Here is an 18,523-nt window from a genome sequence, read left to right as displayed (position 1 = left end):
AGCTGGGGGGAGAGGCCAATTGAATCTGCTTCCTAGAGGAACCCCTTTAGTGGTTCTCTCCCAAATTTGCCCTGAACCAGGACATATACAGAGAAAGTGGAAAAACCTTTATTAATTACATGTTGGTTGTACTTGCTCTATAGTGGGTTAAAGCAGATCAAGCAAGAGATCGCTCATACAGTAACCCTTAACCCAGTCAAAACAGGACCAGATGTGACAAATGTGCTCTATTCTACAACCAAAAACCACAGTTTGTCCTGGAGCCTTTGGCAGAAGGTGCCTGGTAAGACTCAAAGCCGACCATTAAAATTTTAAAGTCAAAACTACAAAGAGTCTAAAGCCAACTATACTCCAACAGAAAAGAAAATTTTAACAACCTATAAAAAAATCCAAGCCACCTCAGAGGTGATTAGCACGGAAGTACAACTCCTCCTAACACCCCGACTACCGGTACTGGGCTGGAACAAAAGTTCCCTCTACCCACCACGCCACCAGTGCTACACAGAACAAGTAGATTACTCTCATCACGCAGCGCACCTGGATTGGAAAACTGAATCACCCTAAGATTTTAGAAATAATTACAAACTAGCCTGCAAGTAAAAACTTTAGTCTCACTAATGAAAAAGAACAAGAACCAGTTACATGGGCTGAAGAGGTGCCACCATATAATCAACTGCCAAGGGAAGAAACACGCTATACTCTTTTTTACTGATAGTTCTTGCCGCATTGTGGGAATGAAACAAAAGTAGAAAGCAACTGTATAGAACCCCACACAGCAAGTTACAGAAACTACTGAAGAAGAAAGTAGATCAAGCCAACTCACTGAACTCAAAACTGTTCAACTAGCCCTAAACTTCACAAAAAAAAAAAAAGAAGTAGCCAAAACTCTACCTCTACACTAATTCATAAATAGTAACCAATGCTCTGTGGGGATGGCTAGAAAAGTAGAAAAAGACTAATTAACAGCATAAAAGAAAACCAATTTAAACTGCTAATGAGTAAAAAAACATTACTACCAAAGTAGAAAAACTACCCATAAAAGTTCATCATGTAAATGCCCATGTCCCCAAAAGCAGAGCCAATGAAGAACAACAAAATAATCAGCAAGTAGATCAGACTACAAAAATGTATCAAAGATAGACTTAAATTAACAACACAAAAGAAAGTTGTTCCTAACACAATAAGCCCGTAATACCTCAAACCAAAGTAAAAATACCACTTTTAAGTAGGCACAAGACCGAAGAGTAGACTTAACCAAACAGTATTTCTCAAGTTATCCATAACTTTGAAACGTGTGCTGCCATCAAACAGGCCAAGCGAGTGAAGCCCCTATAGTATAGTGGGCAGTGGTCCAAGTACAAGTATAGGGAAACCTGACAGATTAACTACATCACACTGCCCCAAACACACCAAAGAAAGCACTACATGCTCACAATAGTAAAAACCACCACAAAATAGTTAAAAACCTACCCTGTGCCTCATGCTATGGCCCATAACACCATTTTAAGCCTTAAAAAGCAAGTCCTTTAAAAGCATAGTACCCCTAAGAGGATTGAGTCAGACAATGAGTCATTTCAAAAACAACCTTATCAACACCTAAGCTAGGGAACATAGCATTAAGTATACCACATTCCCTACCATGCACCAGCTACAAGCAAAATAAAGAAGTACAATAAACTGTTAAAAACCACCTTAAAAACATTAAGTAAGAATTCTTTCAAAAATTAAGAGCAGCATCTAACAAAAAACCACCTAGTTAGTTAACACCCAAGGCTCTACCAATCAAGTGGGCCCTACCCAATCTGAGCCTTTACATATAGTAAATAAAAACAAAGTCCCAGTAGTGCATATCAAAAGTTTGTTAAAGAAAACAGTATGAATCAATTCTGCCTCAAGTACAAACAAACCCATTCATACAGTTATCTTTACTCAGAAACCAAGTTACACATAGTAGATAATACAAAAAAAAAGAACACATTGTGTACCTCAAAGAAATCTAATTGTTAAGCGAAAACTATGTATCAATATCCTATTTACTAAATGTTACTACCACTATCTGTGTATAGCTGTAAATTAAATATATAATGTATGTGTTTGTAGAGTTAAAATATATATATTAGTTTAGCAGTAAGCTAACAATATAAAGATAAGAGGTAAAATGTCCTAAATTAACTATATAATGCTTTTATCCCCAGTCATCTGTTCTCTTTATGCTGAATAATAAGGTTTACACTTTTAAGACTTGTTCCAGGAGTAAAAAGGGGAGAAGCAGCGCAAAGTTTGTTTTAAAAAACAGCACTCATTCTTCCACATTCCTGCCCCTAGACTGTGTTGTCTGCAGACGGACAGACAGCGGGACAGAGCTCTCCTTTGCTTTTAGTTAGTTTTAGCTAGCTGAGACAAAGAAGTTCCCTAGACTGTAATTTTTTTCCCTTTTCTTTAGACCCGCTCAAACCTGCTCTAGACTAAACACCCAGAAGAGTACCAGCAGCTCACACCTGTGGCCCACCAGGCCCAGCCTGGGCTGTGGCATTTCCAGCACCGGGAGGACTGATAAGAGACTAAGTGCGCTGAGCTGCAGCCCGGGGAGGGCGTGGATTTTTCTGAGTTTGTCTCTCTTTTAGAGCAGCAAGAAGTTTTATTGTTTAATATTGTTTAAGTTTTCTTGTTTAATGAACAGTTTTTTCACTTTTCTCCAAAGAAGTATTTTTTCCCAAACCAGTTAAGGGGAAAAGCTGATTAAATCTGCTCTGATTTAATGCTCTGTTGACATTTAATGATGTTCTGAAGCATTAAAACAAAAATTAAATTCTTTATGAATGAGTGCCATCCATTCTTTATTTTATGTAATAAACTGATCTAAGATGTCATCAGTCAGGGCACTTCCATAAACAATGGGCATTCCAATAGTGACTCACAGAGGAAGTGAGAAGTCCATGAAGGAAGAGAGATGTCCTCTGGACATAGAACACACCTACAATAGTACTGCATGCAGGTAGTTATCCATGCAAAGATTAATGAAGCCTTTACTCAGAAATGTTCATTTTACATAGGATTAGGATTCTGAAGAAATGCACTTCTAATCCCAGTGAAAATAATTGTTGCTGAAGAAATGTCTTCCTTTACAAGAAGGGAAATGGTAACCCTAACATGAGTTGCTATGTAAACTGATATGAGTGAAGAAACTGATACATGAATATTAATTGTCCAACAGTTTGTACAAGTTTGGACATGGTGTTAATCCACATGCATAAATGCTCGTTGCTGTCAGTAGTTGTCCACAGAAACTAAACCAGATAATTCCTTGCAGTATAGTTAGCTGTAAGGTGATTACTTACTTCCATTAAAATGGTGCCCACTGGTCCCTTGGCACCCTGAAACAAATTAAACACAGGTCCAAAAATCAGCTCCTGATAATGTATTTCCATGTATTATTCCACAGTCCAAAGAAAATGCAGGCAAACTGTGTTTCCCAGCAATCATTTATGAATTTGAGAGGAGACAGCAGTTCCCAGCATAGATTTCTGTGGACCTCCTCAGAGCTGCAGGCTACTTGTCAGATTTACTTCTCAGTCCATTTTCCTTAATGGTTTTTAAATGTTCAATACTTGTTGCCCTTGAGAAGCAGTAAAATTCAGAACTGGGTTCCTTTATAAACAGCAGTTTTTGTGCTATGTTTCTGTTATTTGCACTTCACATATTTTCCAACATCTGGTGTGTGACAAGCTTTCCCTCTCCTTTTGCACATTACAATCCCCACAGTTCTACCTTGAAAGATCCTGCAGACCATACACACATCATTATACCTTTGCCTACTCTGCAACTTTCCCCTTGGGAACTGTGGAAAAACGGCAGCACTCCAAGCATCTTTTTTTCAAAATAAAAGTATCATTTAATCTTCATTACAGGAATGAAATACAGGTAAAATAACTATTTTTCAAGGGAGCTTAAGTATTCATCATGTGTGCATTTCAGATGTATAAGAAGACTACTGAAAAATTGCCCTTACTCCCACGGAACTGCAGTGAGATACAGCAGAAATATTTTAACTCCATATCTCACTTGTTTTCCTCACCCTCTCTCTACCATAACACTACAGTTTACCAAAATTATATACTTCCTTACACCTCCAAATTATAGCCCTGTCTTCATATTTCAATTAACTTTCCATTCTTCCACCTGCCTGAGCTACCTTCCTCACCTCCTCTGCTGTCTTACTGCTAGCACCATCACTGCCATTCCATGCCTTTTTCTTCTTATGTTTCCCAGTAGGTCCATGCTCTTCTTTAGTATTGTTCAGCAAGAGTTAATTGTGAATTGCCTGGGTCCTAAAGAATGCTACTGACAGCAGCTCAATGGTGGTGACTGAGCTGTGCAGACTTGACACATACAGATAATCAAGTCACCAAGGATGGCTAAAACAAGTCTGTTTTGGCTGGCCCTGTCTACTACCTGTACCTCTTCCTGCATTCCTATCTCTTCCACTCCTTACAGCATTCCCACTTTCTCATTTCACTAATGCATTGTTACAGCAATAACCCCACCAAGCTCATACATCCCAAGCTCTACTCTCACTTGAAGAGGAGATCTTGAACTTGAAGTACCTCTGAAGACTTTTTGGACCATGGACTGGCAAGGCCTACAGCTGTAGATCACAAGATCTATCTGTAAATACTGTGAGCGGCCAAGCAGCAGAGAGGGAAATGTGCTCCAGCTGGCACTCTTAACCATTCTTGTGCCCAGCATCATAGAATAAATTGGGACAGGTACATTCATTAACCAACACCGTGTAATGAGAAGGGAAAAAAATGTTTACTAAGTCGCACACATCCTGTGGGCCATGTTATAAAGGTAAAGACAATATTACTAACAATGTTACACATTTAAATTGAAAGAGTAAGCTTAAGAAAGTTTAACAAGAAAATCATTAACAGTAGGGATTGTTTCTGGTCACAATGGAGCTAATTTTCAGAACTGCCACAGGACAAAGATAGACACATACAGGGATTTTCCTAACTACTCAAAGGGTTAGTCCTAAATCCTATTGAAATCCACAATCCTTTCACCTGCTTGGATAGAGAATAAAACATTTTGTTGTATAAAATGCAGAACACAGACACTGGAAAGTACATTAACACATCCACTTGTATTATCAATTAACAGGTTATAGTCAATTTAAGCTTTAAATAAGTGCCTGTAACTGCAAGTTTCATTTTAAATGGCTTTTCTTTTTAAATTTAAAAAAATGCATTGGCAATCAACATATCTATTCAGTCCTATATTTCAGTATTTTCTGTTCTTTTAATTAGATATGCACGCAGCCTAAAGAAAATACCAAATCCTGTGGAAGAAATTCTGGCCAGCATTGTACTGTTGCAATTCATTTCCAGCAGCAGGTGCTCCTGTGCACACACATCCACAGGCAAGACTAAACTCTGTGCAGCTGCCAGGCTGATTAAACATAGTTTACCATGTGAAACACTATTAGATATTCCATTAATCTAATAGTAATTTTAAGAGCAATTTAAGGGTGATTTTTTTTTAATAAAAATTTTATTTTAAAAAAATTACCATAGGTCCTGATGGCCCTTGGTCACCTGGATCTCCCAGGGAACCTGGTGTGCCTGAATTACCCTAAAAATAGAAACACAATATATTATTCCTTATAATTGCATGCACAGGTACCAAACTTCATCAGGGAAAAAAAAACCTCTGTAATGATACTTTAAGTTGGATCCTACACTTTCATAAAGATAGTCTACCACTCCTAACAATTATTAGCAACTAACACTTCCAAAAGTTTAGACCTGCACTTTCTCAAGATTTCTTGCCCAAATTATGGCAATAAAAGATCAGAGCGGTAACAAATTTAAAAACTTTTGATAAAAAACACTTTGGGTGTAAGGGTTTTACTTCCAGAACTCTCACAGAGTTAGCAGATTTATCATTCTTACTCTTCTACCCCTAATTCCTTTGGGTCCTTTCGCTCCTGGAATGCCTTGATCTCCTTCTTCTCCCTGAAAATAAATGAAATCCAGAATTTATTGGAAAGAAGACAGACAGAAACACAGGCAACCTCTTACAAAAAAGAATAATGTGAAACAAGACAAATAGAAATGAAACATGCCCATTTCATCATACCTCTGCACCAGGATATCCTATGAATCCAGATTCTCCCTATGAAAAGAAAGGACAAATACTTCATAAGAATCTGGAACTTTGTGATCTGGTTAGTGTTTGATGTCTTTAAACCAAGAAAATTTCAAAATTATTCTCAGTTTTACAACTCATCCAAGCAATAGTGGCTGCTACTCTGGTCTCAAATGACATCATTTTAGATTAATACCTTGTTCATCTAAAGGAAGGGTATTTTGAGAATTTCCATCAGTTTCTAAATTTTCAAGAATATTCCATTTCTCAAGTAAGTGTTTTATGAAAACTTACTTATGCCTCCTAATAGCATGCAGAGGAATTTCCCACGTAGCATGTGAATTCAGATTCAGAACTCAGTGTTTGAATGTAGTTTCAAAATTTTATACCACCCAGACTAAACAATGACACCATAATATATCCTTGGCTTACAAGAAGCCAATTCATCAACGGTTTTCAGTTACTTAGTTTCTAGTCTGTTCTTTGTTCACCCATGAGAAATAGGAAACTCTCCCAAAAACCAATCATAAGTGAAGTGTATCTTTCCTAAACATTGGAATACACACTATTTATATATGTCCTTGTCCTCTTGCACACATATAACATATGTGTAGCCTATGAAACCCTGCCATCAAAGAAAATTGTTAGAGCTAGAGCTTTTCTTACCTAAGAAGGTAAGAAAAGAGACTGGAAAATAAGAAGTATAAAGAGCCACTTTACCAAAAAGCCAGTTAAGAAAAAAGAGTTCATCTATTGGAGAGGCTCTAAGAAAGCCTTTCATATTTTTTCTGCAGCTTTCTGCAGCACTCTGGTTCTCCCACAGAAAGGGAGAGTGAAACAGATGGGCCTACCAGTGAGATTCACTGGACTCTGTTTCACAAGCAACAAGAAAGGACTAGTCTTGCAATACTGCACAAACTCTTTGAAAGGAGAACTGCAGCTGTTTCCAATATCCTGACCACTTTGCTCATGAACTGATCCACTGGTGCCATGATTTTGACCTCATACTTTCTGTATACTTTTTATTTTTGCTGAATTCTTGTATAACTTTAGAGAAGAAGGCATTTAATTCCTTTTTTCTGTGATAAGATAATGATAAGAATTTCTTAACAATCCAGAGGTTAATCCTCAGATCTTACTGCTGGCAGTAGGAACACAAGGAAAAAATTTCACATGAAAACAGTGAGGATGTTTGGAGAGTATCATCCCCACCTTGGTGGTTAGGGAATCCCTCCTCTGAAACAAGAAAATTTAAAAGAGCCCATAATGGCCAGCCCACCAACACTTGCCCATAACAATGTTCAGTCAGGCAGGCTGAAGTGGGAAGAAAACACTGTGCACTGCAAGTACAATCCTCCATATATATATACACACACATCAGGGAAAGAGTAAGAGTGAGTGGCCCTCAAAAGGATATCCTACAGAAGAATGTCTCACAAGGACTGTGGTAATCCTGAGCCTCTCACTGAACCTTAGAAATGCACTTTGCATGTCTTACATTTCTTTTTAATCAAATATGGATGATCATGTTTGATAACACAACAGAATGGAGACTGAGAGACGCTCTGACTTGAAGCACATACCTTTGCTCCTTTGCTTCCTTCAGGACCATAGGCATCTCTGCCATCCATGCCCTGTGTAGGTTAAAGATACTACGAGTTAGCTTTTAATCGAGAATTAGGTTTATATCCAATTTCATTTTCGAATTAAGACTGTCCCATTACAATGAGGTGCCCAAGCTACTCAGACTGATGAAGATGGACGTGGTATCAAAACACAATCTAAAAACACTAGCAAACAATGGCAAAAAACTGTAGAGGAAAAACAAGGATAAAGGTCATAGTTCCTTTCCACTGTGTGCCCTACCTTTATCATACTTTCTCTCTTCTAAAGAATTTGAGGGGAAAGATATTCTCTCTAGCCCACAAGAAATCTGGTGTCCATAAGGAAACTGAGAACCAAAGGTGAAATAATTTGAATTGTATCAAACAGAGAAAATAGAAGGAAATGAACATTACTGATTCAGATGGATAGGTATTAAAATACAGGGGTACTGAATTAGGGCAGAAAACTCACAGGAATGCCTCTCTGTCCAGGTGGTCCAGCTAAGCCCTTTTCTCCAGGGTCACCAGGTTCACCCTGTTATAATTGAAACACAAAAGCCATTAGTTTTGCCTCATTCAGGAGAACTCTTCTTTCTGAAATGCAAACCTGTCTGTTAAATTGAAGTGTGCCTATACATTTTATAGACTATTTGATGCTGGGCAAAAGCATTCCATTACAGACCATGTTTTATGGACTGTTCCTGGTGATAGAACTGGAAAGGACTTGGCAAATGACAATATGCTGAGGAGATTCATGCAGCTAAACCCCAAAGACGTTGTTCAATAAAACATTCCCAATAAATCCCATCGCAATAAGGAATTACAAGTGAAAAAAAAAAAAAGTGGGGTTTGGAAAAAATTATATGTTCTGGAATTCTACCAGCCTGAAGCACCTGTTGATAGCAAATTATATTTCTCAGGCAGGCTGTCTGCACTGTGCTCTTAGCCCTCTTGCAGGGTTTCTTTCCTTCAGTTCCATTTTTGTTTTCACTTTCTAACTGAACATTCTTCTAACAAAGACCCTAATATTAAACAGCACAAAACCAGACTGACAAAATGGAATGTATAATGGAAATTCCCATATATCTTCCCAATGTTAGTCACTGTTTTAATATATGTTTTCACACAGAGATTCTTCTCATGGCAGCACTCATACCTTCTGATACCTCTGTGTAACTAAAGGTTACAACCCTTCAAAGAGATGGAAAGGCTTAGTTGGCTGGTATTATTTGTGATTTTTAGATTCAGTTAACAACAGCACCTAAACTGAGTTATTTTTTATTAAATAAAATCTCACATATCAAAAAACATAAATGAAAGGTAAGTAAGGATAACATTTATCGTATGTGAACTCCAGTGTCAACAACCTGTTAGTATATGCCTTTCTGTTTGCCTTCATGTTTATTCAGTTCTTCTCAACATGTGCATTCCTCCAAAACAGACATCATAACAGCAAAAGTTCCTTGGACTGCTTTGGAATCTTTAGAAAAACAAGGTTAAAATAAGCAGCTATGCTTCTTTGAACTGAGAAGGTCAGACTGGATGTTAGGAAAAAGTTCTTCACCTAAGGGTGAAGTCACTGATCCAGTGTTGGTCACTGGAACAGGCTCCCCAGAAAAGTGGTCATGACACAAAGCCTGTCAGACTTCAAGCAGCATCTGAATGATCCTCTTTATGGTTTAGTTTTAGATTATCCTGCAAGAACCAGGGAATTGGACTTGAAGATCCTCATGGATCCCTTCCAAGATGAGATATTCTGTGATTTACTGGTGAGTATTTTCAATGGATTGAACAGACTCTAGGAATCATAAAACAAACTCAAGGGTCAGCACTGCCTTATTTCTGCTCCATTTTGTGAGAAGGCAGGTCCCATTCAGAACCATTACCACAAGAGCAATTTCAACAGTGGTCATGGCAACACTAAAAATTTCTTAGTATAGTTCTGCTATTTGTAAGATTACCCTAAGCACATCACTTGTCTTGCCATACAAATGAAAAATATCTAAAAACTGTTAACATTCTGCATGTTTCACAGCACTGAACTGTTACTCCATGCTTCTTTGGTAAGTCTTGAATGAATGACACTGTTAGATTGCTACAATTAGATACTTCGAAAATCTTTACCTTTGCTCCTCTTACACCTAACTTTCCAACAGAGCCAGGTGAACCGGGCATCCCCAGACTACCCTGTAATGAGAAGTATCAGTTAAAAGGTGCACAGTGAAAAAATCAAGGGCTCACTGCACTCAAGGATTCATTGCCACTTGAAATTACCACAGAGTCAGTAAAAATATTGGGCTTTTGAGGCCCACAAGTAAGAGTTATTGGTCAAGCTATCATTCTACTTATTTCCTGTCATCTGTACAACTGCCATAAAATTCTCAAAATGTTATCAAGTATAACATAAATGCTATTTTCTATCTACATAGATACCTAGTGAATACATGCATATGTGCACAAAAATATTAATGTACACATATATTTGGTTATGTAAGTATCATTAGTTGACCAAAGCAGATGACTAAGGCTGGCAGCATAGGACATTCCAGCCCTGAGTTACAGTGGTACAATTCCAGAAGAAGAATCCCCAAAATCAACAGCATCACAAAGGTGAGAAGTTCAGCAGACAGTTCAACAGCTCAGTAGCTACAACTTCATCACACTCTAGCACTTGCTATTCATGCACCTAAATTTATTTTCAAGGCTGTCATTTTATCATACAAGACTGTTTCCTTAAGTATTATAATCAGTTTCCTTAAGTATTACACCAAAAAGCCCTATGTCTACTTTTAATAAGCTTTTTGAAAACATCAACACTGAGAATGAAAAGCCCTAATGGGTACAGCTTGAATATATTACTTAATGCTAACCAGAGGGCCTGGCATGCCTTGTGGTCCGGGAGGTCCTCTGATCCCTTGCGGTCCTCTTGGGCCCTGATGTAAAGAAACCATTGAAACAAAAAGTCAGTTCAATGTTAACAGCCCTTCAATGACAATCATGTTGTTGCAATGACCAGAATCCCAGTGCCTGTTTCACAAGCCTTGGCTGTTTTGTTACAAGGATTTGCCTGTTTGAAGCACCTGAGATGGTCACTGCCTGCCAGTCTGATTCAGAGACCCACTGAGGTGTCTAAGGATACCAAGGGAGCCATAAGCAGCCTACTATCAACTAAGCTTTCTCCATCCTAAAATGTAAGTTAAAAGCATCTTTAAACTTAAACATCTTTAGAAGTTAGAAGCATCTAAGAGCATCTTTAAACTGGAAACTACTATAAGAAGTCTACCACAATAATTCTCTTCTAAATGACTCCACCTAGCAAATTTTTTTAAACACAAAGCTTTTCTCACTGATTTTGTCAATGCAATAGGTTTTATGCATTTATTGTTAGTAATTTCTAAGGAAATAATTTTGATGATATCTGCTTGATAATATCATGTAAGTTGGAGATGTGTTGGCTAAATTACTTATTTTTGCTACTCATGCTCCTCTTTTAATTTCACTAGAAGTTGCACCCAAGTAGCTTGTCATATTTAATTCCTTAGGCTTACAAAAAAGATTTGCCAAGGAGGAGTCTTACTTATAATATTCATTAGTTGAAGTTAACAAAGCTTTCCAAAATATGAGCAAAACATCAAGGCAGAATTTTTTTTCCATAACTAATATAATAACAACTCAGAAGTTCTATTAGTTACCTGTGGGCCTGGAAGACCAGTTTCTCCTGAGTAACCTGTTTCTCCCAGATCTCCTTGCTCACCCTACCAGAACAAAACCCAAGAAAACAACAATGAACACAGACAAATTTGTATCTCTCATTTGTACATCAAAAGATCATAATCTAGTACCTGTACAGAGCATCAGTTGATAGAATGCTTTTCAATGCACTCCAACAGTTTTCAAACACCTTAAAATTCCTGTTGAAGAAAACTCAAATAAAAAGCAGAAGAGTTTCTTTGGTTTTTTGGGGGGGTGTGATGAATATAAAAGCTGCAGCAGAAGAGGTCAGTTTTATTTTGCTGAATACATTTTATACCATGTCTCAGCAATATTTGTGCATTATTTTTGTCCACTGTGAAGACCAGAAGTCATAAAGCCAGGCCACAAGGGTAGATCCTCTTTACTCTCATCCATGGGGAATGGCTCTGGTGGGGAATCATGACTTCACAATCACACTAGAATTAGACTCCTTTTTACTCCCTATCTTTCACTCTGGTTATTCAGTGAGGCAAATCAAATCTGCCTTGATGATGGTAAAAAATTTCCAGCTCCCATCTCCATAAAGCTGCCATTTGAGGATGAGTCAGTTTAGCTGATGTCCATAAGAAATGCTCACTGTCTTCTGGACTGAGTAAAATGGTGACAATTAGCATCAAGATATTACAGGCCTTGCAGACCCCCTTTCACTGGAGAAATCATAAACATATGTCTGAAGATTCTTGGGAAACAGATGGTTCTGGAAAGAATCTTCTGAGGAAAAATGGATTTAAAGGCTGAAATTTCATTTTGCACCATATGAATGAAACAAAAGATAACAACAGAAAAAAAAAACTGAAAGAAAAAAGAATGTTAATTTATAGCCAGAGTAAGAACACTGTAAAATGGAACATCAGCAAGTATATGATATTGACAGATGTAAAAAAATCAAGTAGAAATAGATTTCCACTAAAATCATTTTGACTATAATAAAAATGGATACATATCTTAGGCACATTCTACTAACATTCAAAACCAATTTAAAGTTTTCAGCTACTTAAATTTACTTTGAATCAAAACCCAGAAAAGTGGTTGTCCTTTTTTCTCCCCTGCCTTTTCCTCTCTCTCTTGTCTTCCTCTAAGTTAATCTCCTTTCCCTCTTCACTATTTTGTTTTATTTCCATCATGCAGATTGCAGTGTTGTTCTTGTCTGTGACAAACACCTCTGATACCACATCACACCTTCTATTCCTTCTGCCTGCTGACTACTTCTGACATGGCTAGCTGTGCTTTTTTATGTTGTTTTAACTATTTGAAAAAATTAGTCTCCTTTTATCACAGAAAAGCAATGACAACTGGAACTGCAAGTCCTGGGAGGAGTCCTTTTTAGGATATGGTGAACAGCAGTGTGTTCATGCTGACTGCAAGTTACTTTGTTGATGAGGGTGATATTTCAGTGCCTTTTATTAACAGCTGAACCTACAACAAGTCCTTTTGTGTTAGGTGTGTGAATTCTGGCTCACTGTCTCTAATTTGATTATTCACCTCGGAGTACATCACCACCAATATCTCTCTTATCTACCTGAAAGAGGGATTCTTCTTTATCCCATTTCGGCACAAAACCTTCCTCCTCCAGAGGAACTGACCATAACTAATTTCCTTACAATGCAGGACGATACTGTGGTCCACAGAAGGGCCCTTGAAGACCCCACAAACATCAAGACTAAATAGATCTGCTTCCTGACCCAGGGAGACCAGGAAAGCTTCACAGTGAAGCTCTCATAACCTCTGCTTATAGAGCTATGCCCTGTGGCAGCTTTGTAACATCCTGCCATGCAAGAGATCTCAGTGGAAGGACACAACACCCACAATCACACCCAAGAATGGATGCCACTGTCATATTGCAGGGTTTACTGTTCCATTTCTCTTCTCCAGGGGATGTAGAAGACAGAGGACTGCAATTCTCTTTGCCATTCACTTTTAACGCCTTTTCAGAGATATCTACATTACCTGCCTTTGATCATTGATTGGTACCTACCTTTCAGTGCTCACTGACCCAGACAAATGGTTTTTTATATGCTTTTAGAAGTCAAAGCTGATCATCAAGTACTTGAATGAAAACAGTTTGAAAGTTCTCTGTTGCTGTGAGTTTCAGTCATTTCTCTTGTTCCCTGCCATTTTAAAAAAGGGTGGCCGCATTACTGGCTGAGGGGGCTTCCATGGAGATGAAGAGGGTTGTCTCAACTAAGAGTCAATTAGTTGAAAAGGTTCAACTAACTCTGTACTCTTTGAATTTACTAAACAATTTGAACATTCTTATTTTCTAACTACATAAGGTTCTTGTGCTTGTTAGTACAACCAAGATATGGTACAGATCCATTTCCACTGACTTCAGTTTTGGTCCTGTTACCAACCATAGCTTAGTTGGATTATTTCTTTTTGTTGGTGCCTGACAGAATAATGCAAACATTCATGATATATCAGCTGCAATCCAACAGGGAAAAGGAAAAAAAAAAAAAGCACCAAGTTTCATAATTACCCAAGAAATGTATTTCTGAGTGATCAAGCAAGGACTGGAATAATTAAAAGGCAGACTTAATATTCTTCAATATTTTAATCTAAAAATGTCTTCATAAACCCTATAAAGAATTTCTGACCTAGAAATAGGAAACAACTGCAAAATGCTCATATTCTTGCAAGTTATGCTGATCCTGGCAATTGCCAAAGCATGGTGCTTTTTCCCTGCTGGCAGATAGTATCAAAATCTTCCAGTCTATTCCTATCTGCAATGCCTCAGTGAAAATTTTGGATTCTTAAAGGGAAATCCAAATTGAGACTTTCAGAAACCAGGTGGGGACAGGGGTTTTGGCACACAGCATACATGTATATTGCAAAAACCTGGGAAGTGACCAGACTGTTGTTTAGGGAACTTGCAGGACTCTCCCTTCTGATTGACCTTTCCCAGTGGAATATTAATTTGAATCATTCTAAATGTAAAAAAATCTGCATTACTTGGCTGCCACACGGAGGAAAAAAAATAATAAATGTATAGCAAAACCTCTCAACAGAAGAAGAACAGGAAATCCAGAAATCAGAGACAAATCAAACACTGTGCTGCTGAAGAAATATTACTGCCATAAAAGACAGTCCTTTTCCTTCACTGAAATTTATGTTCTATATTGCATTGCTATGGTTATTCTTGCTATTATTTATTAACATCTTATACTTGACCTACTGAAAATGCTGGTTGGCACTTTTATTCAGAAGCTGCAACTCTACCATTCCCCAGACTCAAACACACAGCAGAACTTCCAGACATATTCCACCCTGTTGGTACTGACAATGCTGTACACAAAATTGCAATGGTTCCTTGGGTTTATATGCACTAAGATAAAGAGGGGAATGCTGTATTATAGCATATACCATCTTCCTTATCTGTGTTAGCAACTTGATAAAGAGATTGGGTTAAATGTGAACCACTTGTGCTAAAGCAAGGTTTTCTAGGACAATCATGTAACCTATACTTGAGAATACCTAGAATTTAAATTTTACTTGTACTAACCCACCCTTGAATATAGCTGCTTTTAGATATGCTTCGATGACTGTATTTTGTAATTCATACCCTGGGACAAACAAGTTTTCCAAGAATATTATCTGGATCATCATTTAAGAGAATTGCAGTGATGTCTTTACTAAGTACATCTCAGTAAAGTTTCCTTTCATTGTGACTCTGTGGGGTATAAACCTAGCAAAACCAGGGCTACCACCTAACAATGAGAGAGATTTTGTCATCTCTCAATTACATGAGAGATTTTTCTACCAGAGTATCTTCCTGGAATGATCAGTCAGTATGCAGTGGGTTTGACCTATTCTGTACATCCTATATTCTTCTACATATTGACTTGGGATATTATTTCCAAACTCTGGACATGTTATATGTTTGAGCCGATTGTCAAAGCTGCAGTTAACACTGTTTATTTTGAGCAAAGCATCGTGTAGAACTTGCCCTAATTTTATCTGTGCTGCATGTGTGTATCACGCATATCTCCGTGTGCATGCAGCAAAGGAGGAATAAACTGTCAGACTTTGCAGCCTGACTTCTCATTCCTGCCATCTTTAGTGAAAGGTTTTTCTCTAGCTACATTCTAGCTACATTCCCATACTTGCCCTAATAATAGCAAAAGTAACTGTCCTTTTATTTTGATGAAAGTTCCCTTCCAATTCTAAATCCTTCAAGTCAGGAGGGTCTCTATTACATCCACCTGAGATTCAAAGGCTGCCTTGGCTTGAAATAGACTTTTAATTGTTAAACACTTGTGTCTTGGCTCACAATGAAATTTTTCACTTAAGAGGAGCAAACAGGCAGGACATGTAGCTGCATATAAATAGGAAGCAGCAGTGTCAGCCACTCACCTTTATACCTGGAGGGCCTCTTCGACCTGTTGCACCCTAGGAAGGAGTGGCATGAGAGATTACCTCCAGAATACTGAGCAATATGTGAAACAGTAGTTTATCACAAAACACATTATACATACAATTAAACCAAATACAGCTTAAAGAAAGCAGAGATTATTTCCACATAAAGATTTAAGGTAAAAAAATGAGAAAAAGGTGGATTTGGGATAGAAATTCTTACACAAGTAAGTCTTTCCAAAAAGAAAAAAGATTTTAGATCCTTAATGAGTGCAGAGAGAAGACATTTCAACAAAACTCTGGAAAACATCTTCCCAGTCAACTGCCCTTTGGCTAAAATAAAGAGAACAAAAACCGTCTTCTCCCCCTTGTGAGCCCAGAAGTTTGCACCACTTCCTGCTGCACACTCCTCAGCAGCTCTAGTGAATGCTACTGCTGAACCTCACAAACCTAAAGAGGCCTTTAGGATGTTTTTGCAGCCTGATTGAAGAGTGATCACGCCAGACTTTGTTCTCTTGTTGTTCACATTGTTTATAGATGTGTTCTGCCACCGTGCATCATTCAGAGCGCACCAATGGTGTGAGATGTTTTTACTTTAAGACCAATGAAATTGGTCTGCACAATGTTCCCTATAAAAGAGCAGTGCATTTTAAATAAATCAGTTCATTTCTTGCCTTCTGAATTGGAGTCATTCTGTTCCTGTCCTGCCTCAATGCCGACAAGGCACAGTTCTGACAGACTAGAAAGGGGCCTTCACAATTTCCAGTCTCCAGTGAACTAAAAAACAGCAGCTCAGCTGCCAGTGAGCTTATCTATATACTTGAACAGACATAGAAAACTTGCAGTCATGGGCAGAAAGAAGAGATAGATTAGGGTGGAATCTTCAAGCATTTAAGGCTCATTGAAAAAGAAATTGAGTTTAAGGCTTGTTATTTCACATGAATCAGACCTGGAATTAACAGGAATGCAAATTCCTGATTTTAAAGAAAAGAAAACACATTGCAATGTATATAAGCTACTAGATTTGAAGCCAAATGTGTTTCTCTTTGAAAACTTTAGAAGATTTTTCTTCTCTCTCCTTGCAGGAGTTTGAAGGGTGGGATAAAAGGAAGAAGACAAAAATGGGTTTTCACAGTGGTGGGAACCCCACTGTGTCTTTTATCAGTTATTTCCACCCCATACTGATTGCTATTCTTACATCTAGGCCAGCATCACCCTGCTCTCCTTGGAGTCCTTGTGGGCCTGGGTCTCCCTGCAAAACAAAGTAATGACCAAGCAGTCATTAAACACTCTTTCCTTTTTCTTGTACATGCACATTCTTCTTTATTTCTTCTTCTAAGTATTTTCATTGCAATCAGTTGTGTAATACTAATGTTGATTCTTGCTTTTTACAAATAGTTTATACTCAAAAATTATAAACCAGACAGATCATGCCTGCTTTGGATCTTCAATTACTAACAGCCAATACTAAACCAAGGCTTCTGTGAAATAATTTTTGTTGACTTCAGCCTTTCAGTTGGAGTACTTAAGATGAGATTTGCTTTCAAAGCGTTATCAAAACCCAATTATTCTTCAAAAAGCAATCCTCAGAGTTTTTCTGTTGCTTTCAGCACACTCTACATAGACATACATGTATGCATACAATCCTACTTGTTCAGAGAGAAATACTTCTAAATCAGTGGATTTTTCTCACATATGCTGTGCTCTTAAGCTTTCATTCACCATCTTTTTTCTTGCTACTGTCCAACTGCTTATCAGTTTTGTTTATTCTTTCCAAACAAATTGTAACGCTAATACAAGCCATGCTTTTCTGTTATGCTTCTTTCCTTGTAGTTTGCTAAAACGCTTGTTAAAAACTCTAACTTCACTATATAAGCATATATCCCAGCTCTTATTTTGTATTTACAGATCAAAATGGAATTTACCCACCATCCTGAGGCAATAGCAGTTCCATAACAAAATGAGTATAGTCTGTTGATAACCTGTGCATTTTTCCCAGCATGATTTTTAACAGTATCCTTACAACCCATTACTGGAAGCCTTTCAGACTACTGATGTAAATTTGTGGAAGAATAATATATTTATACTAAATACATGTTTTCCATTAGCTCTCCATCATGAGAATATTTCCATAGTATTTTTAAACATTTTAATTTTTTTTCTTTTTTTCCTGTATCAAGCAGTTTCTAAAGCTTTCTGTGTTGCAGACAAACAAAAACCTCCTTGGTCACTGGACAGCAAGTAGAAATTAGCCATTATGCAAATCATCTCCCCACAAAATAGAACAACTTCCCTACCTGTGGTGCTATATTTCCTTTTTCACCCTTAGGGCCAGTAACATTATTGTTAGCCCCAGGATCTCCCTGAAAAAGATCAATGGAAAGCTCAGCATTTTCTGTTACCAGACCTTTATTACTTTGACTGCAGTGGAAGGATACAGAAATATAATTAATTAGATTTGTAATTGCAGAGAGCAAGGAATAAAAAGGCTATTTTAAATAATGATGCTTGTAAGAACTCAATATAGGGAATTCTGCAAAGTCCACCAAGTTCTTTTCCACAGAGATTAAAAGCAAAATTACTAATTAAACTGAAAATGTGAACTGTTCTGGTTGATGTGATATAGTTAATTGAGTAAAAATCATAACTCATGAGTTTCATTTGGG

The 18,523-nt window shown here is 37.6% G+C and overlaps 1 protein-coding gene across 1 annotated transcript in view; it reads right to left on the bottom strand.

Moving 5' to 3' along the window:
* The window catches only part of LOC128804391 (collagen alpha-4(VI) chain-like), a 39,596-nt gene that overhangs the window by 17,073 nt on the left and 4,000 nt on the right, over positions 1-18,523 (bottom strand). The window contains exons 5-16 of the mRNA XM_053972160.1: positions 18,155-18,220; positions 17,056-17,109; positions 15,858-15,893; positions 11,447-11,509; positions 10,625-10,687; positions 9,879-9,941; positions 8,227-8,289; positions 7,734-7,784; positions 6,142-6,177; positions 5,955-6,017; positions 5,572-5,634; positions 3,339-3,374 (exon numbers count right to left, since the gene is read on the bottom strand). Of these exons, the coding sequence (XP_053828135.1) occupies positions 3,339-3,374; positions 5,572-5,634; positions 5,955-6,017; positions 6,142-6,177; positions 7,734-7,784; positions 8,227-8,289; positions 9,879-9,941; positions 10,625-10,687; positions 11,447-11,509; positions 15,858-15,893; positions 17,056-17,109; positions 18,155-18,220 (657 nt within the window). The remainder of the gene's footprint in view (positions 1-3,338; positions 3,375-5,571; positions 5,635-5,954; positions 6,018-6,141; positions 6,178-7,733; positions 7,785-8,226; positions 8,290-9,878; positions 9,942-10,624; positions 10,688-11,446; positions 11,510-15,857; positions 15,894-17,055; positions 17,110-18,154; positions 18,221-18,523) is intronic.

This window comes from Vidua macroura, chromosome 1 (assembly GCF_024509145.1).
Source record: "Vidua macroura isolate BioBank_ID:100142 chromosome 1, ASM2450914v1, whole genome shotgun sequence".
In the NCBI taxonomy this organism is placed as follows: Eukaryota; Metazoa; Chordata; class Aves; order Passeriformes; family Viduidae; genus Vidua; species Vidua macroura.
This window is presented reverse-complemented; position numbering and strand designations above follow the sequence as displayed.